Source organism: Balaenoptera musculus, chromosome 15 (assembly GCF_009873245.2).
Source record: "Balaenoptera musculus isolate JJ_BM4_2016_0621 chromosome 15, mBalMus1.pri.v3, whole genome shotgun sequence".
Lineage (NCBI taxonomy): Eukaryota > Metazoa > Chordata > Mammalia > Artiodactyla > Balaenopteridae > Balaenoptera > Balaenoptera musculus.
Genome location: NC_045799.1, coordinates 28,704,000 through 28,728,366, shown reverse-complemented (window position 1 = coordinate 28,728,366; position 24,367 = coordinate 28,704,000). Strand labels below are relative to the sequence as shown.

Below are 24,367 nucleotides of genomic sequence, written 5' to 3'. Positions count from 1 at the left end.
TGAACAAGAGGTGGTGCAAACATGAGGTTCTTGGTGAATCCCCACAGGAAAAGGTAAACAAAGTCTTATATTGGACCCAAGAACTCTCTGCAGTCTACTTTCTCTACGTAGTTGTACAGTGAAGAGGGTATGTGTGGCATAGTGTCATGGCAGCTGCTGGGATCTCCCTTTTAAACTTTGTCTCTTAATATTCATTTTTCTCTTCTTCAATAGGCACGGAATGCCTGATTTTCCGTTGGGCAAATGGCCACCCAAAATGAAGATTATATTTCTCAGCCTTCCATGCAGCTACATTTGGCCATACAATAGGTTGTAGCCAATGAGGTGTAAGAGGAAGAGATGTATGTAACTTCTAGGTCATGCACTTAAAGAGAGGGGGATATGCCGTCATATTCCACCTTTCCCCCTTTCCACTGGTTGGAATGCAAATATGTTGGAGAGCCGTCTTGGACCATGCGTATGAGAGTAGGATCTTAAGAATGGAGAAGCACAAGTAGAAAGAGCATGGGTTCCTGGACAGCCTGTGAAGCCAAGCTGTCCTAATTGCCTCTAGACTGTTATAAGAGAGAGACACCAACTTCTGCCTCATTTCAGCCACTGTTACATCAGCCACATACATATTTCCGTTACAGCCCATATCCTAAATAATGCGAAAATTGCCAAAGCAGTCACAAGCCTCCCTGAGATTCTAGGGAAAGGGGACATAGATGCTGAGAAGAGTGTTAAAGAACTTTGGGGTCATGTTTAAAACACCTCAGGAGCACATGCAGGGAAATCCAGAGGATTGGTCCACATCTGCCTCCCTCAGGTCCCAGACTGTGTCACAATGCTCCTTCTGGCTGCAATGCCTCTACCTGTTCCTTCTGCCTCACCTACCCCAACACACACACAGCTGGTCAACACGTTCCGACCTTGACTAAACCTGGCTACCCCAGGGAAGCATGTCACCACAGTCCACGTTAAGTTAGGCATCTCTATTATATGTCCCTCAGAGCACAATGACATGAACCGCTCTCACAGTACTTACAGATTTGAAACTTTACATTTACCTGCGTGGTTGATTGTCTCTTCCTCGCGAGACCGTAAGTTCTGTAAGGTCAGGTACGGAGTTTCCTTTACCCACGTTTCCCCAGCACCTAACACAGTGCATGGCACAGAGTAGGTGCTCAATAAGAATATATGTATGCAAGCTGTGAATGGTTCAATGTATGAATGAATTCGGACAAGAGAGGACAGACTTCATGCAGGGCAGTGTAAATGCTGACGCCTCCTCCAAAGCAGAAAAATAGAGCTCAGAATCGTGACCCACTGATTGAACGCTAACGTGAACGCACATTTGCTCGGACCTCTCACAACCATCCTTTTCACAGGGTAAGTGTGGACTTATCAGTCCCCCGGTCAGTAACTGGCCGATCCCCAATTCTGACTCCCATTTCTCGGATGCGGAAACTGGGTTAGAGATGCCTGCCCGGCTGGAAGAACGGAGAAAGGAAAGGTGAGGGAAGAAGCCCAGCCCCTCGGAACGACAGCATCCGGAGGCCTCGGGGCTTCCGGGCTTCCGGCCCCCCTGCCCCGCGGCCCGGGCTCCGGGGACGTGCGCGCCGTGTGGGGCGCGCACGCAGGGCGGGGCTGCGGGGGCGCGCGCGTGCGCAGCCGTTCCGCGGAGGGACGAGGCACAGCCGCGGAACCGCCGCCAGATCCGCTCTCTGTCCACGCCGCCTGTCGCGCCGGCCGTCGCGCCGCCCGCCCGCCCGCCCCGCGTCCGCCGCCGCCGCCGCCGCCATGGGAGTGCAGGTGGAGACCATCTCCCCCGGAGACGGTGAGTAGGTGCGCCCAGCGGCCTCGGAGTGCCCCGGCTGCCGCGCGCATCCGCTCACCGCGCCCGTCTGTCTCCTCAGGGCGCACCTTCCCGAAGCGCGGCCAGACCTGCGTGGTGCACTACACGGGTGAGTCGGCGGGCCCGCGGGGTGGGGCTGGGGGGCGGTTCGGGGGCGGCCAGCGCGGCCTGGGGGCAAAGGCCCGGGGCGTGGCGGCGGCGGGCCCGCGTGGCCCGAGGCCGAGGCCTGGGCTGTGGCAGCGCCCCCGAGGGGACAGCGTCGGGCCTGCGGAACCCCGGACGGTCTGAGCCGGCGTGTGCGAGCGCTGACCTCGGGCCCGACGTTATCCCGCACTTCGAAAGCGGTTCCGTGCCTCAAATGCTGCCGTTCTGCCCACAGCGCGGATGGGGAAACTGAGGCTTGGGGAGGCGAAGTCACTTTTCCAAGTCACACGCTCAGGAATGGGCAGAGCACTGGCCAAGGACCATCAGAGAGGATTTATATCATTTCTGTGTCCCGGTTGACACCCTATCCCCGCTTCCTCCCCGCCCTTCGATGGAGATAAGAAGGGCGAGGTAATTCCCAGGCCGTGGGAATTCAGCCTCTTCCCCGGGGAACTCGGCCCTGCGCTGCGGGTGGGGAGACGTCCCACTTTCTAAGTCATTGCTCTGGCCCAGCCCGGCCTTGGAGGAGCCAGAGCTGCACGGTCTCTTTCCTCTTCTTACTTTTGAGCCACTTTACAAATCCAAGCCTCAGTGGCAGTGATGGCCCAGGCTGACAGAACATGTAATTTAGCCCCCCAGCCCTTCTAAGAGTAGAGACCTATCCCCATTCTAAAAATAAGGAAACTGAGGCCCAGTTAGGGAAACAGACAGGACTGTAAGCCAAAGGAAATATTAGACTCTCAGCCACAATTCTAACATGACAGTCATCTGCCTTGAGACCATCTTTTACTCCATGCCCTTACAAGGTCCTCCTGGGTTGTACTTGGTGGGGGGAAGGGAGGGAGGAGGCTGAGCAGGCGGAGACTTCTTAGCTGTAGGGGCTGCTGGTGATTGGTGTAGCCCCAGTTGTTCACATGAACCACCTTCCCTCCCTTTCCTCCTTCCCCTTTCTCCGCTTTCCCACCCTTTCCTCTGTTCCTCCTCCTCCTTCCTCTGTTTCTTCTCCTTCTCTCCCTTTTCCTCCTCCTCCTCCTGGGTAGTCTTCTGTAGGCAGTTCTGACCCCGCGGCTCAAGGATTAGCTCTACCCTTCTCTTCCAGATCATGGGGGGCAGCCCCCTGTTGAGGGAAATGACTTTCTTTGGGAAGGAAAAAAAGCAACTAACATTCCCCCCTCCTGTGCCCTTTTATTTCTCTGGCTTTTTTATTCCTCTGGCCCTTCTCCATGTGTAGAAAAGGGGGCCGGGGGTGGAGGGAGTTAGGGACTAGAAGTTTTAAAAAGGCTACCAGAGGAGGAGGTATTGAAACCTGTCTTCATGGGGAACTGTCTCATGCCTGCAAACGAAACTGGAAAGTGGTTTTGATGTTTTAAATGGCTGTCTTTGTAGACCACAGTCAGCACCTAGGAGGTCTGCTGGAGGAGAACCTGCCAGTTTGGTTGTTTTTGATCTGCAGGATGAGAAGGGTAACAATTGCCTTTTACAGTGCTGGGTGAGTGGGCAGTTCATTCAGTTCCCACAGCCAACTGGGGCAGAGACTGGGACTCAGAGAGATGATGAGGTGACTTCTGACCCCTTCTCCTCCCGGTTTGGAGGTAGCCACATTAGGATAATTGGCTACACCTGTCCCACTCCCAAGTCTGTGCCTCTTGTCCTTGGATCTCCCATCTTCTGGTGCTGATGGTAGGACTGGACACCCACATGTAGGCAGAACAACATTTCACTGTGCCTCTTGGTGAAGTGTCCCCACACAGCATGTCTGGAGCCTTTTCCTAAGAGAACAGATGGTCGTGGGACCCAGAGCACCATCAGGGCTCCCAGTGCCTCTTCTCCAAGTCTGTGTTTTCCTCGAGGGCGGCACCCACCCACACGTTCCCAGAACAGCAGCAGGACCCTGGCATGCATTAGGACAAAAGCTTTCTTTTTTATTTCATTTTTGATAAGCCCTACAGAGACGCCCTGGTGAGAAGCCAGCTCTGCCTCTCATACTCACAGAATAGGCTGTTCTTGGGCAGGCGGCTTTGTTCCTGTGGGTCTTTGCCACCAGCCTCCCAGAAAGAACCCATTTGAGACCTGTGGGGGCGTGAGAGGAATGGGTAGGCGCTTTGAGATTTCATCTAGAGCAGTTATGGCTTTTAAGCCACTGGGAACAGAATCCATCTCGAGGGAACATGGTGGGGAGTATCATAAAAATCTGGGGGTCCTCAAAGGCAAGAGGCCCACTGGACCTCGAGAACGGAGAAATTCTCATGATGCTCCTACTTTTCATCTGTGTCTTTCTCTACCTGCCTGCTTCAGTAGTCTCCTGTTACAGCTTTCTGTTTTCCTGCTTCTCCCAAGTCGTAGATGGTGGACGTTCCTGCCTGCCCACCCGCCCTCCTCCCACCCCCGTGCCCCGTTTCTGTCTTCTTTCGCAGAGCTAGCTCAGATTGCTTGGCTGTGTGGCTCCAGTGGTTACAGTTCCTAGGAGGGAGAATCTCATTGACCCAGGTTCAGGTCGGGTGAATACTCTAGATCCAGTCCGCTCTGGCCAGGGATCTGCTACAGCTGATTTGGGGGCAGCTTCTAAGAATCAGCATTGGAAGTAAGGAAGCCAAAATCTTCTCTCAATCACCAGAGATATGATTATCACAGGCTGACTTTGACCACATGGATGTTTTAAATGCTACTGGTGGCTGCCAGTTGTATCCTGGATGCTACTCTCTGGGCTCCCTCTGGTGCCTTCTGTGGCCTCTAGCAGAGCACAGCATGAGCACCGCCCCAAAAGAGGCCTGTGCCGCCTCATCGTAGTGCCAGAAGGGAAAATGAAAACTGTACTGTCACCAGCCAAGCACCTCCTAGTAGCATGACAGGCGGGCATTGAGGTGGGAGGAAGGAGGTGGAATGGTAATCTGCCAAATATGTGCCTTGAGAATCAAGTGGATCCTCATGGCTCTCTCCTTGCCTCCGGTAGCTTCAGCATCTTTATAGTTGAGCTTGTCCTGACACACAGCTAGGCTTATGTCCCTTTTACTCACATCAGCAGGCCACATGCCTGCCATTGTCAGAGCAGCCTCAAGTGGATTGAAGAATTCTTTTATTATAGTTGACATCTTGTCCTTGGGATCGGGTTTAAGTTGTCTGTAGCCTGGCTTCTGACTGAGAAAAACCAAGGATCTCTTGGCTTCATCTCCTCAGGAGGTCCACTTGGAGGGACGATGCAGCTCCCAGGGCAGGTGTGGTCCCTTTCCTGCAGTCCCCCTCCCCGCCCCCAGCCCCTTGCTTTTCTTTAGCCTCTGTCTCCCCTCTCCTCTCTGCTTTATTCCACCCACTCCCCTGCTGGGTGTTTCTTGGCTGATGATCTGATGTCTGGAGGAAGGCTCGCCCCCAGCAGAGACTGCTCAGATGGATTCCGCGATGTGTGGCGGCTTCAGGCAGACAGGCTGTAACTGTTTGGGCAGGGCCACAACAGGACCCTTTTCCTTCCTACAGCAGATTGAGCAACAGCAAGCAGCCAGGCGCAGGGACACGGCCAGTGAACTAAACAAAGACCTGATCTGGTGGAGATGAGAGTAATAGCACGAAGGTGTGACCCGTCAGGTGGTGAGAAGCTCAGTGGAGAGAGATTAAAGCAGAGGACCTGGGAAGGGGCTTTGCTGCTTTTAGTGAGGGTGGTTGGAAGAGGCCTCTGACAAAGTGACATTTTAATATTTGCCCAAAGGAAGTTGGGGAGTGAGCAGTGTGGCTGTCTAGGGAAGAGTGTTCCAGGCAGAGGGAGGAGCTACTGCAGAGGCCCTGAGGCTGGAGCATGCTTGGTGTATGAGAGGGACAGTGAGGAGACCAGCCTGGCTGGCGTGGATTGTGTGAGGGGGAAAGTGGTAGGAGATGAGGTGATGTGGGGCCTTGTAGGTTATTATCAGAACATGGGTTTTCTCTCTGAGATGAACCATTAGAGGGTCATGAGCTGATTTGGACTTTAACAGGACACGCTGCAGTCTGGCTACTATGTGGACTATTGGTGGCAAGTGCAGAAACAGGGCCCTGGTTGTACACTGGGTGTATAGAGTGTGCCAAGGGCAGGTGTGCAGAGGTGGTACCAGGTGGACAGTGATCCCCGAAGAAGATGTGGGTCCTTTGCTGGGTTCGGATCTTAGCTTGGGCAAATTGATCCACTTTTCTCAGCTTCCATGTGCCATCTGTAAAATGGGAGTAACAGTGCCTGCTGTGAGGAGTTGCTGGGGGCAGGTGCATTCTGGGATGGGCAGCAGCAACAGTGACGCTGTTATTGCACATAATCTCATTAAAGGTCCCTGCGTCTTAGGCACTAAGTGGTACATTGTCCCTGCAGTTTAGCATTGGCAGAGTTGGATAGGCTGAGACCTTATCACCCTTCCATTTCACAGGTGGGGAAATAGGTAATTATAAAAAAGAGATGAATCTGAGTGAGGATTCATCTCAAAACAGGCCTACACATTGCCTACAGAATATATTGTCTAAGAAAGCTGCAGTTGTTGTCTTCAATTTGGGGACCAAGGGAGGTTTTTAGTGTTTGTTGTTGTTTCTTGGTGGGTATGAGAGGGGCAGGGTTGGGCTATACCAGCTTGGCTGTGTGAGCAAGTTAAGGTGTCAGTCCTTTTTCTCCTCAAGTTTCCTTAACATAACTGGACTTTAACATTTTGAAAATAGACCTTGCTATGGAAGCATTATTTTCTTTCCTCTGGGACTGTGATTACCAAAAAACAGAATTACACGGATGCCGAGTTCTCTTCTTCCACAGGTGAGAGCAGAAGAAGGCTCACTTGCTTTAAATGAACCAAAGACCTCATAGTATTGTTGCATCTATGTGCAGCTCTTATTTGTGAAGTTGTCAGACATAGAGAAAAATCAAAAAAGAATAATAAATACCATGTGCTCACTACCTAGATTCCACGATGGTTGACGTTTAGTCATATTTGCCATTTCTGTCTACTTACAGGTATATGTAGGTAGATATCTATGTCGGGTTTTTTGCTGAGCCATGTAATTTGCAGACATCATGATACTTCTCTAAGTTCTTGAGCGTGCTGTAAGAATGATAGTATTCTCCCTATCCTGCTACTGGTCACATCTGAGAAAATTTTAAATGATTCAGTAGTATCTAAAGCCAAATTCATATTGAAACTACCCCAGTTGTCTTCGAAGTGAAAACCAGAATTCTGTTGAGGTTCAGTTGGATATTATGTCTGTAGTAACAATCTAGAAGACTGCTTTTCCAAAGAGAGAAGGCTTATTACCTTATAGAATACCCCATGTCTGTCTCATTGTTTTCTCTTGGTTGTTGTCTAACTCCTTCCACTGCCTTGATTTCCAGTAAACTAGGAGTTGAAATGTCTAAATAGTTTCTGGTTAAAACACTTTAACGTGAAGACTTCTTACAGAATGTCGTGCACTTTGTACTCAGCGCACCGTGGGGAACATTACTATTTGTAATGCTAAATTTGATCTTTTTTGTGAAGGTGCATTTTACCCTTTGCAATTAGCGGGCCGTCTGTGAAGTGCTTGGACATCCTCCACGTGCTCTGCTCCTCATCAGCCTTTCACCTACTGGTTTTTACATCAATTGATGATTCTTACCAGAAGAAACTATTTCATTGGCATTTACAAAGTGGTAATTTAAAATTTTTTTTCGTATCTTCTACATTTATTAACTACCATTCTACTGTTACACAGGGTAAAACTTAATTCTTTAATCACCAATCACCAAGGTCAGGAATTGGCTTTATAGTCATCCCCCATGGTGACAAGGGACTTTTCCCCGCCTCTATCTATTTATTTATTTGTTTTTAGTATACTAGGAACTCATATATTTTACTTGGAGCCTTAAAATCATAGATATTCATTATTCTTTTTGCTACTCACATTGTCCCAAAATTAGCCAGTAGGAGCCCCTTCAGGCAGGCTCCAGTACCTTTTTGACATACTCCCACTATTTTTAATCATTTCCTTGTTTTACTTCCTCTGATACTGGCATCAGTCACCTCTCCAAAGAGGTCTGGTTCCTTTCAGTGGGTCTCATAGACTTTTTTTTTTTTTTCATTAACAACTTTATTGGGTATAATTTATACCATAAAAATTTTAACTTGAACATGTTTGGTGGTTAAAAACTGATTTTTGTAAAATACTGATTGAGTTCATTGTATCTATAAACTCATTTGTCTGCCTTGGAGTTTTCTCTAAAAATAGGATTGTCACCTGCTATTTCCCATGGAAAAGGCCAGGGGTGTTTCGGATAACTTAGGCATGTATTATCCAGTTCTCCCTTTGGTGCTCATGGCAGTACTTGTTGATTCATATTTCTGTTTTCCCTATTTTTTTACCTACTGAGGAACTCAACTGAGTCCTTGCATTTCTTCCCTCAGGAGCCTTTAACTTTGGCCCGATAAATTCTAGCAGTATAAAGAGCAGGAGGAGGAAAGGGAGAGAAAAGGGGGAATAATCAGCTCCTGGATGCTGCTGTCTCTGCTCTCACTGCCTTTACTTTTCCCTTCCCAGGAGCTCAGGCCACCCTGGCCTGCATTCGGTTCCCCAAACACACCAGGCTTTCCCCCCAGGAAGGTCTCTGCCCCTGTGCTTAGGTGCAGCCACACTGCCCCCACTTCCCACCACGTGGCAGGCTCTTCTTGCAGCTTAAATGACACCCCCTCAGTGGGTCTCCCCTGACCCTTGACTAAAGTGGTTCTTCGCACATGCACACACACTCACGCCTCTGTCTCCAACAAGGCACCCGTCCTTTGCTTTTCTCACAGTCAGGCTGTGTGTAGTTCCATCTACCCTTTCCCCAGGAGACTGCAGGCTCCAGGAGGCCAGACCCACACAAGTGGTGTTCTCCAGGTTCTCTCCCCACTGGCACCTGGCATGGAGTAGGTACTCAGTGACCATTTTGAGTGGTCAGTTAGGACCTGGCACTAGACTCCGGCTGGAGTGTGGAAAGCCCACATTCCTGTTATGATTGGTATCATACTTCTGTTGCCTTTGGGTTAGAATAAGAAAGAGAATATTTACAACATTTTGGACTTTGCCCAATCCCTGTGGATTGATAAAGTTGTAACCACTCCTTCCTCTCTCACCCACACACACAGGTCAGCACACCAAACCTTTCCCTCAGTCATTCAACGAATGTGTTAGGAGCTGGGCAGGGGGGGAAGCCTCAACCTTGCCCTGGAGGTGCCTACCTTGTAGGGAGTGCCTTCCCTTGTGCTTAACATTATAAGGGAAGTGCCTTGAGCAGCCCACACTTGGGGCTAGAAGTGCCACATGGTCTTGGATGTGTGTGGCTCAGTCAGGGGCTTGCCAAATGTGTGCAAGGCCTGGTGGGGGCAAAGGTGCCTTTGATTTTTCTACAAGTGTCATTGACCATCTGTTATATGCAAGGCACTGTTCTGGGTACCAGGAATATAGGCGTGACGAAGACAGAGTCCCTGCCTTCATAGATCTTAAACTGTAATGGGAAAGACAGGTGATAAATAGGATTAATAAGCAAACATTGGATATTAGCCAATAGTGCTGAGGGAACAGGAGAAGGTTGAAACTTTAGATAGAACAATGAAAGTGACATTTGAACAAAGACCTGAAGGAGGTAAAGGAGTAATCCGTGTGACTGGGTAAGAGCATTTTAGGCAGAGGGAACAGCAAGGTCAGAGGCCCTATGGTGGGAGTATTCCTGGTGTGTGTGTACAGAACATAAGAAAACAGTGTTCTTGAGTGGAGAAGTGTGAGAGGAATCAGAGATGAAGTCAGAGAGGTGGTGCTGTGGGGTGGCAAGCTCTTACAGGGCCTTGTAGGCCATTTTAAGGACTTCAGCTTCTATTCTGAGTGAAATGAAGAACTAGGGGAAGGTTTTGAACACAAGGGTAATAGGGTCTGACCTGTATTTTAAAAGAATGTCACTCTGGCTGCCATGTCAAATTCAAACTGTAGGAGAGCAAGGACAGAAACAGGGAGACCAGCAGGGACTTACTGTAATAATCTGCAGCCAGCCTCCAGGATTCATGCCTTTAACCATTACACCTGACAGCTCCTGCCTCTGTGTTTTCTGGAAAACAGAAAAAATAGGATTAATAAGCAAACATTAGGCATTAATAGGAGAGCAATGAGAGCATGGAGTCCTAACCACTGGACAGGCAGGGAATTCCCTGGCCTTGGGTCTTAACCACTGCTTCTATGACATGGGCCGAGCATCAGAGACACAGTCCGAGGGACCTTTGCACAGCAGCTGCTGGCCGAGTCTGCCTCTGCTGGTTCATTTGGAGCAAGAAAGAACCCTCCCTAACAGACGAGCAGCAGAAAGAGCCGAAAGAGCCAAGCTGTGGGAGGAGTGCTGCCGGCGAGAGGACCTGGAGACTTCCCCACACTCATGTGCGCTCTCTCTCTATTTTTAAAGCCCTCCTGCTCCCTCTCCAGGGATTTCAGCCTGGTTCTTCCCCCAAAGAACAGCTAAAACAGTTTGGGAGGAGACCCAGGCGAAGGTGATGTCAACTGCCTTCCAGCCAGAAGCTGCTTTAACAGTCCCTCAGGCATCCATAGCTTTCACTCCTTTCATGGCCTTGTGCTTTTAACTGGAGACCCCCCAAATTTTCACATTTTTCTTACTGATGAGTAATTTAAAAGTGCCAAAAGTAAAAACTGCCATTCTGGGACTACCCCTCAGATTCTTCTTCCCATGTAGGGAAGAGGTCCAGAAATGGAAGCCTCACGCTTGTCCTGCTAGTTCTTCAAAATCATGCAAATGAAGCAAATCGAAAAGTGCTCATGAGTGCCGGTGTTGTGAGTGCCAGGGGTTGAGCTGAGTGCCACAGGGACATAGAACTCTTAGTCCAGGTCTGTGACCTTGAGCTGCGTTCAGTCAGGAGAGACGAGAATTAATTCTTGAAATCGAGAATACTTGGCTATCCTAGGCAATTTCTGGGTCGTGAGGTATAGATTTGTGTGGCATCAGAAGTAGAATCAGTCAGTTCTGCAGATAGAAGGTCAAGCTGGTGATCCAGGTTTTTGCTAAGAGTGGCTGTCATGTCTGAACTGTAACCTCAGTTGCCTTCTCTCAGCAGAGCGTGCTTTCTCTAGGAAATTACAGTGCTAACTTGGCAGGTGGTTTCACTGTTCAAGGGCTCCAGGTCCTGGCATGGAGATGTCCAGGGTTAAAATGGGAGCAACTGCTGAGGCTTGACTTGCTGCCTGCTTTACCTGCTCCTTGCCAGACAGAGGAAGCACCTGCCATCCACTGCCAGGTTGGGTGTAGGAGGTAAACATATGTAGGATTTTAGTAAATCTCACTTTTTTCCCTTTCTCTCCGTTTTTATAAAATATCAGTTTTACAGAGGCATAATTGACATGCAGTAAACTGCTGCTACTTAGCGTGTACAGCTTCATAAGTTTTGGTATGTTTCCTTGTTCCTCTTTGAAATCTCCCCCTTCTTCCCATCTCCAACAACCCCTGATACGCTTTTCTGTCAGCATAGGTCAGTTTGCATTTTTCTGAAGTTTTATATAAGTGGAATCATATAGTATGTGCTGTTTTGTCTGGCTTCTGCCACTCAGCATAATTATGTTGAGCCTGTGTTGTTCCATGTGTCAATAATTCATTCATTTTTATTACCAAATAATTTTCTATTGTATGGATATATTTGGTTATCTGTTCACCAGTTGGCAGATGTTTGGGTTGTTCCAGTTATTGGCTATTACAGGTAAGTCTGCTGTGAATGTTAGTGTATATAAGTCTTTTTGTATAGCCATAAGTGTCATTTCTCTAAATATCCAGGAGTAGAATGGCTGGGTCAAATGGGAGGTGTATGTTTAACTTAAACGGCCAAACTGTCTTCCAAAGTGGTTGTTCTGTTTTAAGTTCCCACCAGCCATGTGTGAGAATTCCAGTTCCTCCACATCCTCACCAGTACATAATACGATGAGTCTTTTTAGTTGTACTCATTCTAATCGGTAGTAGTCATTACCTCCTAGTGGTTTTAACTTGCGTTTTTGTAATGATGATAAGGTTGAACATCCTCATGTGCTTACTTGCCATTTTTTTATCTTTTTCAGTGAAATCTATTCAAATCTTTTGCCTTTTTTTAATTAAGTTGTTTTCTTGTTGAGTTTTGAGGGCTCTTTATATATTCTGGACACAAGTCCTTTATGAGATATATGCTTCGTAAAGATTTTCTCCCAGTCTGTGGCTTGACTCTTCATTCTCTTAAAAGTATTTTTTAAAGTGCAGAAGTTTTCATTTTTGATGAAGTTCATTTTATCCTTTATGGATTGTGCTTTTTAACCTCATATCTAAGAAATCTTTGCCTAACCCGCAGTAACAAAGATTATTTCCCTATGTTTTCATCTAGAAGTTTTATAGTGTTCATTTAGAGTTGATTTTTAGTTGATATTTGATTATGATGTGAAGTATAGATCCAGGTTTTTACTTTTTGCCTACGGATATCCAGTTGTTCTAAAAGCCCACTGTATTTTTCATCTCAGGCGTTGTAGTTTTCATCCCTGGAAGTTTGACTTAAATCTTATTGTCCTTCTCTGCTAATTCTAACCTCTGTATCAGTTCTGAGTTGTTGTCAATTGATTGATTAGTTGCATTGTGGGTTGTGTTTTCCTGCCTCTTTGCATGCTTGGTAATCTTTGGATGCTAGACGTTGTGAATTTTATGTTTTGGAGTGCTGGATATTTTTATTCCTAAAAATCTTCTTGAGCTTTGTACTGGGAAGCACTTAAGTTACTTGGAAATAGTTTGATCCTTTGAGGTCTTGCTTTTTTTTTTTTTTTTTTTTTTTTTAATTCTTCCTTTCCTCCTTCATTTTTTGGCCGCGCCACGCGGCATGCAGGATCTTAGTTCCCCATCAGGGATCAAACTCACGCCCCCTTCAGTGGAAGCATGGAGTCTTAATCCCTGGCCTGTCAGGGAAGTCCCTGGGGTCTTGCTTTTACAATGTGTTCGGAGGGTCCCAGAGCAGTGCTCAGTTTGGGGCTGATTATTCCTCACTGCTGAGGCAAGATCTTCCTGGGTTTCCTACCCAGTGCCTCATGAACCATGACTTTCTTCAGTCTGGCTGATGGGAACAGGCACTGATCCCAGCCCTGTGTAAGCTCTGAGCACTGTTTCTTCTAAACCTTTTGGATGCTTTTCCAGACCTTGAGAAGCTTCCTCAAACACATGCATTGATTAGTACTGTACTGAATACCTAAGGGGGACCCTTTGTATACCTCCGGGGGTCTTCCTCTACAGCTCTCTCCTCCCTGGTACTTGCCCTGTGGACTTGAGCTCCGTCCCACTTTCTTCTCCCTGGAAACTCCCAAGGATATAAGCTGGGGCAGACAGGGCTCGCCTTGTTAGTTTCCCATCTCTCAGGGATCACAGTTTTTCATTGCAATGTCCAGTGTCTTAAGTGTTTAACTATTGTCTGGGTTGTTTCTCTCTCTTCTTTTCATTTCATTTCGTTTCTTTTCTTTTGTTAGTTGTCTTTTTGTTTTTGTTTTAATTTTTGGTTGTTTAGTTAGGAGGGTAAATCTGATCCCTTTTCCTCCATCTTGGCCAAAACTACTGGTTTTGATGTCACAGCTTCTCTTATGTTCTGCATTCAATACCGACAAACCTAATTCCCACTCCAGAAAGCATTGTATGCACATTCATTCCTGCTTCTTAATGGACATTGCTTCCTCTCTTGCATCACCTCCTTCCTCACCCTGCAAATTATAGCCATATAGAAGGTGGTCTCTTCCTCCGCATTGGAGAAGCCTTTTTTCTAGCACCTCCTGGCCCCTTTAGCCTGTGCCAGTTGTGTGACATCCTGCTCAGATCTTTGGATATCGTTTACCCTTTGGACTTAGATTATAGGAAATTCCCTCCTCACATGTAGGGAACCCCACCTTTACCAACACCACCACCTAACCTTCCCTGTGAAGATTTCTTCTCCAAGGAAGTAGGTGAGATTGACAGAGAATGACCATGCTCTCAAGTTCTGGAGTGAGGCTCATGTCCTCTTCCCAGGGACAGCAGCTCATCTGAAATAGGGTAGGAGAATAAGGATCCTTGGCAAAGCTCCTGCTTAAAGCCCCTTTACTTAGAAATCCTGTATCTTGGCTTTTATGGTTTCTTTTTGCCCCTCAGTGTCCCAGAAAAGCTTAAGGGGGACATTTTCCCAGACCCACAGTCTCTGCACTGAAGAGCATCCACTTCTCCAGTTTGGCTCAGCAGCAGGTAGAGGCTGAGTCTCACCTTGTGCCCCCAGCCTGGTACCAGTCAGACAGTTGAAACATCTCACCTTCAGGCAAAGCAGGATGGATGCATGTAACATCTAGAAGTTGCTTGGCAATGCATTTGATCAGGGATAAAAGGAAAGTGTAGGGAGTCTGTCTCAGTACCCAGTGGTTTTTATTGCAATCAAAATACGATCTTGCTCTGATTGGGCGCATGTTCAAATTTGGTAGGAAATAATATAATTCTTTTGTAGGTATACTGTATTTTTTTAAACTGTGAATTGCAGCCCATTAATGTATCATGAAATAAATCTAGAGAGTCACAATCAGCAGTCTTTTTAGAAATGAGAAGTGCATCCCACATAGTAACTGTTACATGTAAATTTTGCTTCATTTATACACATTTATGTGTGTACTGGGTCCTGACATAACACACTGGTCTGTTGTCACAGTGATAGCTCTTACTGATGTGGGTTGTTGAGTTCCATTTCTTTGTTACTTCTCTTATGGCAGCACTACAGTGGGGTGTACTAAATAAATGTCAAATAAAATATTTACCTCTTTCCAATTAGGTTACTTTCAGTTGCAAGTAACTGGAAATCTGACTTAAGGCAAAGCAGATTTTTAATCACCTAGAATGCAGGTCTTAAAGGAGGTGGTTTGGGGCTGGTTCAGAGCAATGGGACTACCATTCTGGGGTTCCTGGCTGACTTTGTGGCTACAAGGTGGCTGCCATGGCTCCAGACATCACATCCTCACATGACAGCATGCAACAGGAAGGGAGGGCAGGAGCTTTCTTCCTGGATGTGTTTCTTTTTTTTACCAGTGAGGCAGGTCTTTCCTGCAAGATTCCAGTAGACTTCACAGTTGGTCCAAGTGCCCAAACTGGCGCATACGGCCACCTCACACCAACTCTGGCATAGGAGGAAGGCTTGGATTGATTCCAGTTCGTCTCCTGGGCCAGGCTGTTGCTGCTCCTGGAAATTTGATGTTGTTAGAATGGGGGGTGGGAGTGCTGGGTCTGGGTTTTCCAAGGGTCTGGAATGTGCTATAGCCTGTGTTTCAGGTGCCCCTCTGGGCAGGTTTTCTCTTTGAGTTTTGTCCAGTCAGCCTTTGCAGATAGTCAGGACTTAGAGGCCAGGGACCACCCTCCCATCCTTGGCTCTTTCCCATGTGGCTTCCTCACCTAGTTACCTGTCTACCGTGGCTGCTCAGGAAGCCCTGGGGCTCTACTCAGGGTCTGCTCTAAAGAGCATAGACCAGGAAGAGGCTAGTTCTGGTCTTCAGTCTCCTCTCACCCTTAATGCTGAGTTCAGTTGGGGTGGGGTCAGTGTATGAAGAACTTGAAATGGGTTAAAGGGAACGTCCGTAGTATTATGGAAAGCGGAGACCTAGTCTTCTCCCAGTTTCTCATTTATAAAAAACTATTCAAGTCCTGCCGTTTATCATTCCTTTTATCAGGTAGTGATTGTGTTCTGGTAAAGGAGGAGCTACATGTACACCCCAACTTGTTAGTTCTGGGGTGCCAGTTCCTGGCTCTGCACTGACTTGTCAGGGGTAGATCTCCATCCTCCTATCTCACTCTCAGTCCTCAGCTCCAGGCTTCAGGCAGTGTCAGCACCCACTCTGCGCCCAGGACATCTGTCTCCCCTCCTATTCTGTTAGGACAGCAGTTCCTTCCCCTCTCCTCCCCCCCGTTTCCTATTTTGTCAAAATACAGAAAGTCTGGTAGCTGTGATAAAGTTGTCAATTGATCTCTGCTTCCCCATTCCACCTGCCAGTGTTGACATTGTTTTTTAGGCTGGGATTTCCCTCCACCTCTGAAAACATACAAACACAACAGACTTCTGTGTTTTGCTGGGTCTTCTGAGTGTTGCTTAATTTAGAACCATGGTGGCTGCCCAATCTCCGCCTCCAATGAAATCAGCTTTGTGTTAGTTACATGTCAGCAACTGGCTGGCCCCTTCCAGTCTAGGATCCTGGTGTGAGTTTTCAGGACCTCAGTGACAGCTATCACAATTGGCTGATACTGGCTTCCGGAGAAACCAATGTGATGGTCTTTTTTGAGCAAGGAGTTGCAGGTGTCTATTCGTCTTTTGTCGTGGCACTCACCCACTGGCATCTCCATCTCTGGAATGCCCCCTTTTAGTCGAGGTTGCCATTATGGGTTGTCACGTTTCTGGGAAACTGGAATAGTAGAATGAACATGGTCTTTGGATTTATAACCTAGCTTTACAAGTTGACTTCTCTCTGCCTCAGTTCTGTGAAATGGGGACAGTGCTGTGGGAAGGACTGACTAAGTTCATATGTGGAAAGTGCCTAGCCCAGTCTCTGACTCGTAGTGGAAACACTGTCCACAGTTCAGAGTCGTTAGCAGTTCACTGGTGAAAGGTTTTTGGTGTCTTCCAATGCCACTTCTCTGATTCTCTGATTCTCTGACACCAACTGGTATCCTACAGTTCAGTTAAGTTCTGACACTACCCACATTTCTGTAAAAGATGACAAATGAATTGAGGAAGGAATATGGCTTCTTGTACATGGAGTGACTTTGAGCTGTTGCGTGTGCCTAAAGGGCCCACAGTTACTCTGTCTGGGAGGAAACCCACAGGGTACTGGGAATTCCTGCTAGGAGTGTGTCCACTTCCCCATTCTCCACAACAAGGTAGGCTACTGCCTGCCTCTGTATCAGCTTACTGCTTGGAGCTGGGGAAGAGCGTTCACAAGCCTGGAGTAGGGGACTACCCCAGCTCCTCAGAGGCCCACTGAGGACACAGGAAATCCTCCTAGGACACCCTGCCAGGCCCTCCAGTGCTGGCCCGTGGACACAGGAAATCCTCCTAGGACACCCTGCCAGGCCCTCCAGTGCTGGCCCGTGGGACCGGCACTCTGCTGCTGACTCTGACTTGCCTCCTGTCATTACTCCTCGTTGCTCATGTTACAACTGCCCTTCTCCACAGGGATGCTTGAAGATGGAAAGAAATTCGATTCCTCCCGGGACAGAAACAAGCCCTTTAAGTTTGTGCTGGGTAAGCAGGAGGTGATCCGAGGCTGGGAAGAAGGGGTTGCCCAGGTATGCTCTCCGTTGTTTCGTTGTGTTTCCTAGTGTCTACTTTTTAAATTACGTTTTTAGGTAGGAAAAATTTCACTCCTGGCTCTCTCACCCAAATAACTCCTTTTATTAATGTTTCTTGTAGAATTTCTTTAAGTGCCTCCCTTTTTTTTCTTTTAGACACACACACACATTGTTCTGTGCTTTGCTTTTTCACGTAATCCATCTCTGATACTTCATATACCAGGACATAAAAGAGGAGGAAGCTCTCCTCCTCATAGAGCTACATAGTGTAGGCAGACCTCAGAGATATTGCAGGTTCGGTTCCAGACCACCACAATAAAGCAAATCTTGCAATAAAACGAGTCACGTGACTTTTTGATTTCCGAGGGCATATTAAAGTTATGTTTACACTATAATGTAGTCTGTTAAGTGTGCAGTAGCATCATGTCTAAAAAAACAATGGACAGTTTACCCTTGAACAACGTGGGGGTAGGGGCATCCCTCCCCCGCCCCCTGAACAGTTGAAAATCCACGTATAACTTTACAGTCGGCCCTCTGTGTCTGCAGTTCCTCATCCAGGGATTCAGCCAACCACGGATCACGTAGTATTTAGTACTGAAAAAAATTCATGTGTAAGTGGACCCACGCAGTTCAAACCCGTGTTGTTCAGGGGTCAACTGTACATACCTTAATTTAAAAATATTTTATTGCTAAAAAATGCTAACCATCATCTGAGCCTTCAACAAGTCATAATCTTTTTGCAGTAGTAACATCAAAGATCACAGATCGCCATCCAAATAATAATAATGAAAAGGTTGGAAATACTGAGTGAATTACCAAAATGTGGCAGACATGAAGTGAGCAAATGCTATGGAAAAAATGGCACCAGTAGATTTACTCAACACAGGGTTGCCAGAAACCTTCAATTTGTAAAAAACACAGTATCTGTGAAGCACAGTAAAATGAGGTATGCCTGTATTCCCTGTATTCCCTTGGGTGTACTATAATTTATTTGACCAGTACCCTATTGATGGCCATTTGGGTCATTTCCAGTATTTCGATATTGTAAACAATACTGCAGTGACTAATCCTGAATGGACTTTATTTTACATTTGTGCAGGTGTTGCCATAGGCAGATTCTTAAAAGTGGAGTGAGTGGTTCAGTGGCTGTGTGCACTGGATTTTGACATACTGCCAGGTTGCCATCTGTGGGGATTACACTGAGTTGCCACCAGCGGGCTGTGAAGGTGCCTGCTTCTCCCAGGCCTTCCAGCACGGTGTGTTGTTGAAACGTTTTGGCTTCAGGACAATATAATGAGTGAAAAATGTTATCTCGGTATCATTTTAATTTGTGTTTGTCTTATTATTGACCATGTTGTGTCGGACCACTTCTGAGAGGTCAGACTCGTGGAGAAAGCCATTTTGCTTGTCTTAAGTGTGTTTCTTCACCTCTCCCCTCCAAATTTGTGTAAACAGCTTTTGTTCTGCCAAGTCTTCAAAATTCCCAGTAGATAGTAGAGGACCCAGGGTTGCCAAATTTCAGTTGGATTTTATCCTTCCACTAAGCCCAGGAATTTTCTTCTTGGCACTAACCAGGTAAAGGGATGTTTACGGTGGCCTAAGACCCAGCGAGCTTTATAATAGGCCCTGCCACGATGGATAAATTAGTCTATTTCCTCTCACCGAAGAGAATTGGAGATTTAACCAGTGTGGAGAGAAGGATTTGTCTTTCTCTTTTCCAGGAAACACTTTGCTCTACTTCCTCTATAAAATATCACTGATTTATCTCCAAATAAACTGCTTAACTTTCAGAAACTTGAAGCTATCCCATTCCCAGGTGTCTAGATTTTTGTTCCAGCATGACTGAGGGTTGGCAGTACAAAAAGGAGAGGATCTTTGTGGCTTACTTCCCTTTGGAAACCTCTTCAACTATACCTTTCTGTCCCGTCCTGTTCCCACCCCAGAAGTCTGGCAGGCTCTTGGGTTTGTGGCCCATCCCCCATCTCCCGGGCCAACCATTGTCCACCCCACAACTCATCTTCTGTGGCTGTTCCAGCACTGGAACAATCATTGTGTTGTGTGTTCCAGGAGCCATAGCTGCCACCAAGATAGTGTTACCAGTCTATTTCACATCCCAGGCTTGGTGAGGCATGGTGGGGTGTTGGGGAGATGCCCAGTCTCCCCCTGCACCCAGGGTTCTTTGGGTCAGTCACAGCTCTCTTACTTGTGAGAAGTCTGGGTGGTCTGAGACCTACATAGAGCATCTTCTTTTAAACTCCTCTGTAGAATATTTATTTAGCAAGTAAGTTAAAAGCACAGGAAGAAGGGTGGTTGTCTTGTGCCCCTTTTCCTATTCTTTTGATATTGTGTTCTGGTTTTCTGTGTTTACAGGTCTGCAATCCTGCCACATGTACTGTTTTGGCAGCTTGCTTTTTTCATCTAACGATGTGTATTGGACATCTTTCCGTGTTAGTATAATTAAGGCCGCTATATTCTTTCTGTTGGCTAACCCGTGGTGCACGTGTGCTGTGAAACCACTCCCCTTGCAGTGGGCATTTGGGTTGCTAACAGATTCTGGAAGTGGAATTGCTGGGTAAAAGGATATGATTGTTTTGAATTTTATTAGATTAAGCCATATGCTTTCAACTGTCCTTACTACCTTGGTCCAACATGTCCCAGTTTCTGAAGGGAGCTGTAGGAAGTAAGCCTGCAGCTTTCTCTTCAGTCACCATCTCTTGTTCTGGGTCAGAGAGCCAGGAACGCACACATGGAGACTTAAAAAAGATAGGTAAAGGGTGGGAATAGAGCAGAGAACCTCACTATTCAGAAAATAAATATTTAAACTTGTGTATTTGATTAGAAAATGAAAAACTACAAATACATTTTAATAAGTGAAACATTTCCCTCCACCCTCTGTTTTCCCCTTAGAGAAATGGTGGTATTATTTGTGTCCTTCCAAAGATGTATTCTGTTTATACAGGCAGGCATAAATATAAACTTTCCTCTTTTTCACACAGTTGTTAGTTAGCATGCTGCTTTGTACAGTGTAGTTTGTACCCCAGAAAATCGTACTGTCTTTTTTAGTTTTTCTGTATTTCTGAGTACAAGTATAAATCTAGAAAGTATAGAAAAGTAGACTGCCTCAAATATTACTTTCTGTGTGTTTTCTTTTAAAGCAAAGTTTTGATCAAAGCACTCCTTTTTGAAGAGTATAGATGCCTCTAGTGACAGGCCACTGAAGGATCAGGTGGTGACACTTCTAGAGTGATGGCTGCCCAGAGTCAGATCAGTGAGACCTGGACAGAAAGCTTGAGAGCCTGATGGTTCTGGGAGTCGAGAGGGATTTTGATCTGCTGTCGGCTCCCTTGGAGACAGATATAGGGCTCATCCAGCCTGATCGCCTACCTCCACATCCCATAGAGGGCGTGCCCACTGCCCAGGCAGCCGTGCAGTCACTGGAATGTCCTAGTCACACCGTCCTGGCAGGTAACCACAGCTCTGCTTCTTAAGGAGACATTTGGGGGTTGCATCAGCTCATTCATTCTTCCTTGCTCTTTTCACAGATGAGCGTGGGTCAGAGAGCCAAGCTGACTATCTCCCCAGACTATGCCTATGGCGCCACTGGGCACCCAGGCATCATCCCGCCAAATGCCACTCTCGTCTTTGATGTGGAGCTTCTAAAACTGGAATGACAGGAATGGCCTCCTCCCTGAGCTCCCCATTCTTGGGTAAGGAACTTAGTGCTGAAGGACCTTCCTTTGCTCCTTCCAAGTCATGCATGGTGTTTGATGAGCATCAGAGAGAACCAAAAATGCCATGGGTTTTTTTCCCTTTACAGTCTCCCTCTATTGGCTATCCTTTCAGTTTTAAGTGTACACCTTGGAAAGGGACGGCATGTGCTCTTGAAAGAACTCGTGGGGATGGGGCAGCTGATGGTAGCTGTTTAAATTAAGTATTTTTATATGTAACCTGTAAACTAAAACTGAGTTGGGAACTGGAAATACAGGCCAAATTTTTAGTGCTAGCATTTTAGTTCTTTAGAGGTAAGATTGGGATGACTGACTTTGCTTGCCCTGCCTAGTTTCTGCAGCTCCCTCATCCATACAGTCTGTGGTTACTGCCTGTTAGAGGATATGAGAGAGGCATTACCACCTGGGCCACCTGCCTCGGGGAGCAAGCCCAGGACACAGGAGGACAGACAGCAGGCCAGCTTGTTATCAGTGGGTTGAAAGGTGAGGCCTAAGGATGCTTATGAAGTGTAAAGGATGCTCTCAGTCTAGGAGAGGCTCTTAGGGACCTAAGTCAGCCTTTCTGTGCAACAAGTGAGGAGACTGAGGCCCAGAGAGAGAGAGGCCTTACTCAAGGTCACATCCAGACAGTGGCAAATTCGGACAGAACCCTTTTCTGCATCCCCTTCCTGGACCTTTTTTTCCTTCTTCTACCCTCATTTCTAGGCAACCAAACTCAATATCCTAATGGCACCTAACTTTTCATGTGGGTATTAGAATCATAAAACACATGAATGTTTGTCATCTTCTTTCCACATGGCCCCAGACCTCTGCATTTGCTCCCCTCCCGCCCCTGGAACCAGAGGGCCACAGCCAGGGGCTGGGTGAGAATGCTTTTGTTTGAAAATGGTAGCAAGTGGCAGCCAGCCTGTTATGGAGTACCTTTGTCCTACTATGGACTTTTTTAAATAGAGGAGCCTTTTTTATTATTAGCTATTTCCTCCCAGTGGTTTGATCCCTGAACACCTGGATCATCCAGGCCTGGTCAGGTTTGAGGACTCTGGCTACCCCACTTGTCATTCCTGCCGGGAGGGAATTCTGACACTTTACAGAGCCTCTCTCTGCCCAGAAGTCTACACCTAGTCCCCACCCTGGAAAGCTGAGTCCTTTGAACATAATGTACTTGAGGAAGTCTTGGAGTTACCCTGATTTGGGAACAGGCTTTCTGGAAATCTGAAGGACAGAGGAAGGGGAGAAAGAGGGGAGAGAGGGCTGAATGGCTATGAGTCACCCTGGCCTAAGCCTCCCCACACACTGCCAAAGCACAGCTCAGAGCTTCATGAAAGGGTCTTGAGGGAAAGCCCAAGGGCAAACCCAGAAAGTTACAGGTTCGAGAGAGTGAATGAAGACTGCAGACATTTTCTCAGTCTGTTCAACATGAGGAAAACCAGCTTCGGGCTGTGCACATTTAAGCCCCTGGGAAGCTTTAAAGACTCTCTTGATGCCCAGGCCACCCCCCAGACCAGTTAACCGCCCCCACTGGGAGTGGGGTCCAAGTGCTGAGGTTTTTTAAAGCCCCCAGGTGATTCCTATATGCAGCCAGGTTGGAGACTCATCGATAATGGGAAACTGTATTGTCAGCTGCATTGGTGGGCTTTGCCTCTCCTGCTATCCTCAGCAACAGAAATGTGACCTTAGGTTTAAAAAAAACACAACCAAGATGAGCAGGAAGGAGGCTGCTCACCTGGGAATCCAGCCCGAGCCCAGTGGGCCCTCCCCAGCTGGAGCAGAAGGGGCGAGGGCCAAGTCAGACCTCACAGCTGTTAGGGAAGGGACTTGGTGTGGCAGCAGCCTGTGGCTGTCCCTACTGCACCCAAAAAGCATTGAGTTGCTGGAACTCACCAACTTTCTGTCTCCAACAGATGTGCCATGGACGGATCTGGCGCCTCCGGATGCGCACAGCGAGTCCGTATGGAGCTTTTCCTGATGTTCCACTACACTCTTTGTATAAACATCTTCCCTGACTGAATGTGTTCTGTCACCGGCTTTGCTCTTCCCCTTTCTCCTCGTATGTGTGTTGACCTGAACTATATGCCATAAACCTCAAGTTACCCATTTTAGTTTGTTTTTGTTTTGGGGTGAAGATTGAGTTTCAGTCCTTTGGATCTAGGTTTCCAGTTAAGTACTAGTCAAGTATTAACAGCACAAATAATGGGTTAACTTTAGAATAGGAATTGGTGTTGGGGGGAGTGCAAGAATCTTTATTTTATTTTATTTTTTTTTTGGATGAAAGTTTTATCTATTATATATTAAACATTCTTGCTGCTGCGCTGCAAAGCCATAGCAGATTTGAGGCGCTTTTGAGGGCCGAATTATTCTCCAAGTTGAGAGATGTCCTCGGGTTGAATTAAAAGCCCTACCCAAAACTAAAGTGGGAAGGGGAGAGCCTTTGCCTCCACTGTCCCACCCCCACCCTCCCCTTAACCCTCTGCCTTTTGAAAGCAGATCATTTTCACTGAGATGTTGGACACTACAGGTGTCTGTCACCGGGCCAGCAGGGACCTCTGAAGCCTTCTTCATGGCCTGGCTTTTTTTTTTTTTTTTTTTTTCTTTTTTTCCATCCTGTGGTTTTTTAATGGATATTTAGGACTTTTGTAATCTCATAGCTGTCCAGGCTCCACTTCCTAAATTTTAAGAACTTCAATCGAAAGTTAAATTGAAGGTGCTGTTTGTAGACACTTAACACCCATGAAAGCCCAGCCATCATGACAAATCCTTGAGTGTTGTCTTAAGAAAATGATGCTGGTCATCACAGCTTCAGCATCTCCTGTTTTTTGATGCTCAGCTCCCTCTGCTGATCTCAGAGTTTCCTGGCTTCTCCTTCCTCCCTCTCACCCTCTGCTGTCCTGTGTAGTGATTTGGTGAGAGAAATTGCTGCCTACTCGCCCACGCCTACCCCACCCCCTGCACTACATATGAGTTTCAAGTTTTATTATTGCAATAAAAGTGCTTTATGCTGGCTTTTCTCAGCTCTGTGTGGTGGTGGTTACTTTCAGGTGCCTCCCCCTGCCCTTTGGTGCAAGGGGATGGGGTTAGGGTGTGGCAGTGGGGGTGCAGTGCTGGAGGCTGTGTCTTAGCAGAAGAACTGCAGCAGGAACATCCTTCCCCGTTGCCCTCTTGGGAGATGGGATGGGGGGGGGCAGTAGATCTGCATCTTCACCCATGGAGGGAACTTTGTGGCGGTCAGGCTGGGGTCGTCAGGGAGCCCCACCCCCTTGCCCATCATCAGATGTCCATTAAACGTGTGGTCTGGGTAGAGTTCTACGCTGGGTTCTCTGGGGTTGCCAAGAAGTCGGGGATGCAGCCAGCAGCAGAACTGAGCCACCACCCATTTGGAGGTGT

General features: G+C 47.2%; 1 protein-coding gene across 2 annotated transcripts; it reads left to right on the top strand.

The window, feature by feature from the left end:
* Positions 1-1,622: 1,622 nt before the first annotated feature.
* On the top strand, positions 1,623-23,994 carry FKBP1A (FKBP prolyl isomerase 1A). 2 transcript variants are annotated; one of them, XM_036826358.1, is made up of 5 exons: positions 1,623-1,819; positions 1,899-1,946; positions 17,143-17,255; positions 20,801-20,965; positions 22,888-23,994. In XM_036826358.1, the coding sequence occupies exons 1-4, from the start codon at positions 1,783-1,785 to the stop codon at positions 20,927-20,929; spliced, it is 327 nt and encodes a 108-aa protein (XP_036682253.1). In that variant the 5' UTR covers positions 1,623-1,782; the 3' UTR covers positions 20,930-20,965; positions 22,888-23,994. The 2 variants fall into 2 exon arrangements, with proteins under 2 accessions (XP_036682253.1, XP_036682254.1); XM_036826359.1 differs by lacking the exons at positions 1,623-1,819; positions 1,899-1,946 and adding an exon at positions 7,499-7,604.
* The last annotated feature ends 373 nt before the right edge of the window (positions 23,995-24,367 follow it).

Excerpts from the sequence above, each read along its gene's own strand:
- FKBP1A (XM_036826358.1), top strand. The coding sequence starts at position 1,783 with ATGGGAGTGCAGGTGGAGACCATCTCCCCCGGAGACG. Across the intron at positions 1,820-1,898 it reads GACCATCTCCCCCGGAGACG|GGCGCACCTTCCCGAAGCGC; the intron begins GTGAGTAGGTGC and ends CTGTCTCCTCAG. Across the intron at positions 1,947-17,142 it reads CTGCGTGGTGCACTACACGG|GGATGCTTGAAGATGGAAAG; the intron begins GTGAGTCGGCGG and ends CCTTCTCCACAG.